Genomic DNA, 3,835 nt, shown 5'->3' with positions numbered 1-3,835 from the left:
CGCGCTGAATAACGAACAAAAATACCATCCGGGATAAAAATAAATACCATTTCAGTTTTATAAATACCATACATACCGTATATACCACTAATTTAAAAAATCATTTTTCTGATTTAATTTTTTAAATATAACTTATGTTCTGAATAACATTTTAAGAATATTCAACCTATACTTTTTTTTAGCCTAAAATAGTTGTGATCTGATATATCGTACACTTAACTCTTAAAACAACAAGATATTGCTGTTCTCAACAATATATAAACTAAACTAAAAAATACATTTTTCAATAGTTTATGTCCCCTGTTTCGAGTACATATCCTTGATGATCTGCAATCGAGTCATTCGAGTGGCGCATAGCCACGAGTCCTTGATTTGAAAGGCCTCGAACTGCTTGCGATCTTCCTTAAATGGCTTGTAATAGACGTCATAAATTATCCTCAGGATGCGCTGCACATTCGCCTGCGAGGGTTTCTTTGCTTGATTTCGAAATATCTGGTTTCTGGACATCTTTGTGTATCTGCCGTCGTCCCACCAATCGGGAAAGTCATCCGTATCTTCAGATTTGAGGTCCTTTTCCTCTTCATTTGTGGGAGTAATTTGGTGTACAGCCTTTGGTGACAATGAGATCGTTAGGAACTCCTGCTATTCGCTAAGAGTTATGTCTTACGTGCGGCGTACTCCAACTCCAGGCAAGTTCTATAGGCGTGGACTCTTTGGACTCGGCTGGTGGCTCCTCCTCAGTCAGCATTTCGACTAGAAGCTCCTCTTGCTGATCATGTTCGGCCAAAGAAAGGGCCAACTCATCATCCAACTCCTCCATTTGCTGCTGGGCAAAGACAACTTCCGACTTCTCGACAGCTAAGTCCAGTTTGGTGGGAGCTCCGGGCGGCGGATCTATTGATTGGAACCACCGCAGCTCGCCATTTACATTGACTGCCTGTGGGTTGCGTAGAATAGACTATCAGTAAAGGCTCCATTTGGTTATAAAAGATAAAATGTGTAGCTTACAATGACTTGCTTATCGCTAATGTCTCCCTGAATTATCTGCGGTTTGCAAATGGTGATTATGGGCGGCTGCTCCTCCTCCTCGTATACAAAATCCAGCTGATCGTCAGCCTGCTCCTCGCCAACCAGGTCCTCCATCAAATTGCTGAGCAAATTCTCCTTTGGCTTGGGCAGCGCTGTTTCTACCTGAACGCCTGAATTTGATTGAATTTCCTCGCTATCCAACTGCTCCTCCAGTGTTTGAATGTCAGGCAATTGATCCTCTAGCAACTTCTGTTGCTCCCTCTTCTTCTTTAGCTTCTGATCCTTTATCTTCTGCCTCTCTAGCATCTCTTCCTCCATCTGCAACTCCTGGCGCAGTTCCTCGGCCGTTTGAATGGCCTCCTCGATGCCCGAGTGCCGCAACTCGTGGTGCCGCTTGAGATTGGCCTTGCGGTCGGAGCTGTAGGTGCACAGGGAGCACTTGAAGGTCCTGTGGCTCTTGTCCGGCCGGTTGTGCACCATCAGGTGGCGCTTGAGGTCGTAGGGGCGATTAGTCTCGTAGCGGCAGCCCATCACCTGGCACTGAATCTTGGCGCTGCGATCCGGGGACGAGGTCTCCGGCAGGCGATCCTTGGCCTCCGGATGCTTGATGGAGATGTGCCGCTTCAGGTTGGAGCTCTTGTCGCTGCTGTAGACGCAGACGGGACAGCGGTACAGCTTGTCGTCCAGCGGCACCGCGTGCCTCTCCTCGTGCCGCGACATATTGTAGGGCCTGTTGGACCTGTAGGGACACCTGGCCACGCGGCAGCGGAACCTCCAGACGGCGCATTCCGCCTCATCGGAGGATTCCTGGTCCTCGCTGAGCATCGCAAATGGGATTTTGGTCCACTGATGCCTCTACTTTATGCTGTTGCTACAGTTCCAGCCGCCACCATATATGCTTTTCTGTATGCCTTAAGGATCCGCTCATATCGCTGGATAACCGAAATTTGTGTTACAATTCCATGGATTTTGTAATTAATTTTTATTTATAAACAGTTTGGCTTTGTTTTTATTTTATTTCATCGATAACGATAAAAATACCATATTTCCTTAAAATAAATACCAAGTCACTGCTTATGTCACGGCTATCGAATTATAGCCATCTCTAGCAGTGTTGGCACAAAAACTCGAACAAAAGAGGCCCACAGGGTGATTCCTGCTTGAACCGGTGTTGGTAAACACTTGTATATATGGCGCGGTCTTTTTAAAAATTTGAAAATGATATGAATTCTGAAATGAGTAAGAAATTAGAAGAAAATTCAACATTTTTAATGCCAAATAAAAGGTAGTAATTTTTGATTAGAGATAGAGGGCCCACCCAAATGCCACCCCCCAAACCAAGCGACCTCCACTTGGCTGAGTTCATTGTCCTTGCCGCCTTTTTACTACAGGACACATGCGCCCTGCATCGCCTGCAGCCGGCTTGGCGTATTCATTGAGTTTTTGGGGCCACCATTCAGCTTGCAATTCCCCCCTCAGCCCTCCTTTCAAAACTCGGTTCAGAGTTCGTCTGGGCTGTAAGACTCGGTTTTTCGATCGGGAGTCCTTGCAGTTTTTAAGCTGTTTCGAATTTTCCAATCGCTCAGTTGCATGTCGACTGCTGGCCAAGGCGCACGGAAAACTCGGAAAAACAGCGGGCAACCCAAAAATATTTTCAATTATTAAAGTGCAAAAAAAAATATTGTTTAGTTTGACCAAAGGAGAGAAAAAGTAAATTTCATGTAAAAAAAGGGCTAGTCCTATACTGTGTGTGTTTGCTTGTTTGTGTCGGTGTCTAGGCCATTAAAATAATTGCACAAATATATCCGGTTATGCTGCCCCCTGTTAACAGCAACAGGGAATACCAAATAAATAAACAACCCCCCCAGAAAAAAAACACGTTTTAATTGGTTAGCCAACGCCCCCGCCCCATGTTAAACCCCCCTTTGAACCCTCAACTTTTCTGTGTTTGCCTTTCTAAATTGGCATAAATTCATTTATGGGTCAAACACCCTCTTCAAAGTTACCAAACCATAGAAAAAAAATGTATAAAAAAGTAGCCCCCATGCACTTGGCTGTATTGGTGTGCGTTTTTCGTCTTTGTGTGTGTGAGTGTGCACTTCCGGTTGCACGGCACGTAACGGAAATATGCAGTGAAAAACCCCTCCCAACGAATTCAAAATTTGAAATTGCGCAAGGTTATTCCAAGTGAAAGAGAAACCACAAATACTCGCAATAATTCTTAAATATTCTTAAATAAAGCTAAAACCGCCTCCATCACCCACTCATTAGTCAGTCAAAACGTGCAATTAAAGCCAAACAAAGCAATCATGAAAATTAAATGAAAATATTGAAAGCGATTTTCGTTGCCAATTTGTTTATAATTCAAACGATATGTTTTTCATCTTTTTCGCGCCGTTCCTCACGCAGACGTAAACAATTAAAGCAAAACGAATTGGAGAAATCTAAGGCCAATATTGGAATATTATTCAATTTTGATGCTCTTGCAATAAGTAAATGTTAAAAAATGTTTTTTTTTAATTAAGTTTAAATGTAATAAAAAGTTAAAAAACATGTTTTTCTTCAGATTTATTTTCCATTTATTTTAATAGAAAGTGTGATGTTTTTTTTTTAATTTTTAGACCCTTGCAAGAGTATAGAAATTTTCGGAAAAAGTATTGAAAACCCAAATTCGATTTCGTGAGAGTTTCGCGCCACCAAATATTTTTATTCCGTTTCAATGATTTCAGTTTTTTGGCCGGAATCAGTTTTCAATTTCGTTTTGATTTTCGACCTCTGACTTCGTAGCTGCACTGGAGGTTCTACG

The 3,835-nt window shown here is 42.6% G+C and overlaps 2 protein-coding genes across 2 annotated transcripts in view; both read right to left on the bottom strand.

Moving 5' to 3' along the window:
* Positions 1 to 3,835, bottom strand: part of Cyt-c-d (Cytochrome c distal) — a 66,219-nt gene that overhangs the window by 46,861 nt on the left and 15,523 nt on the right. The window lies entirely within an intron of this gene.
* Positions 146 to 2,061, bottom strand: her (hermaphrodite). The gene is made up of 3 exons (XM_017158664.3): positions 1,009 to 2,061; positions 668 to 937; positions 146 to 609 (listed from the first exon to the last, which is right to left on the bottom strand). The coding sequence occupies exons 1-3, from the start codon at positions 1,852 to 1,854 to the stop codon at positions 292 to 294; spliced, it is 1,434 nt and encodes a 477-aa protein (XP_017014153.2). The 5' UTR covers positions 1,855 to 2,061; the 3' UTR covers positions 146 to 291.

The sequence above is a fragment of the Drosophila takahashii genome, chromosome 2L, assembly GCF_030179915.1.
Source record: "Drosophila takahashii strain IR98-3 E-12201 chromosome 2L, DtakHiC1v2, whole genome shotgun sequence".
Classification (NCBI taxonomy): domain Eukaryota; kingdom Metazoa; phylum Arthropoda; class Insecta; order Diptera; family Drosophilidae; genus Drosophila; species Drosophila takahashii.
The sequence above is the reverse complement of the archived record's forward strand: the minus strand, read 5'-3'. Positions and strand labels throughout refer to the sequence as shown.

What these genes read in the sequence shown, in the direction of transcription:
- her (XM_017158664.3), bottom strand. Translation starts at nt 1,854, where the DNA reads ATGCTCAGCGAGGACCAGGAATCCTCCGATGAGGCGGAATGCGCCGTC. An exon ending in TTAGCGATAAGCAAGTCATT is followed by an intron (nt 938 to 1,008) that starts GTAAGCTACACA and finishes CGCAACCCACAG; the next exon opens with GCAGTCAATGTAAATGGCGA. An exon ending in GGAGTTGGAGTACGCCGCAC is followed by an intron (nt 610 to 667) that starts GTAAGACATAAC and finishes TTGTCACCAAAG; the next exon opens with GCTGTACACCAAATTACTCC.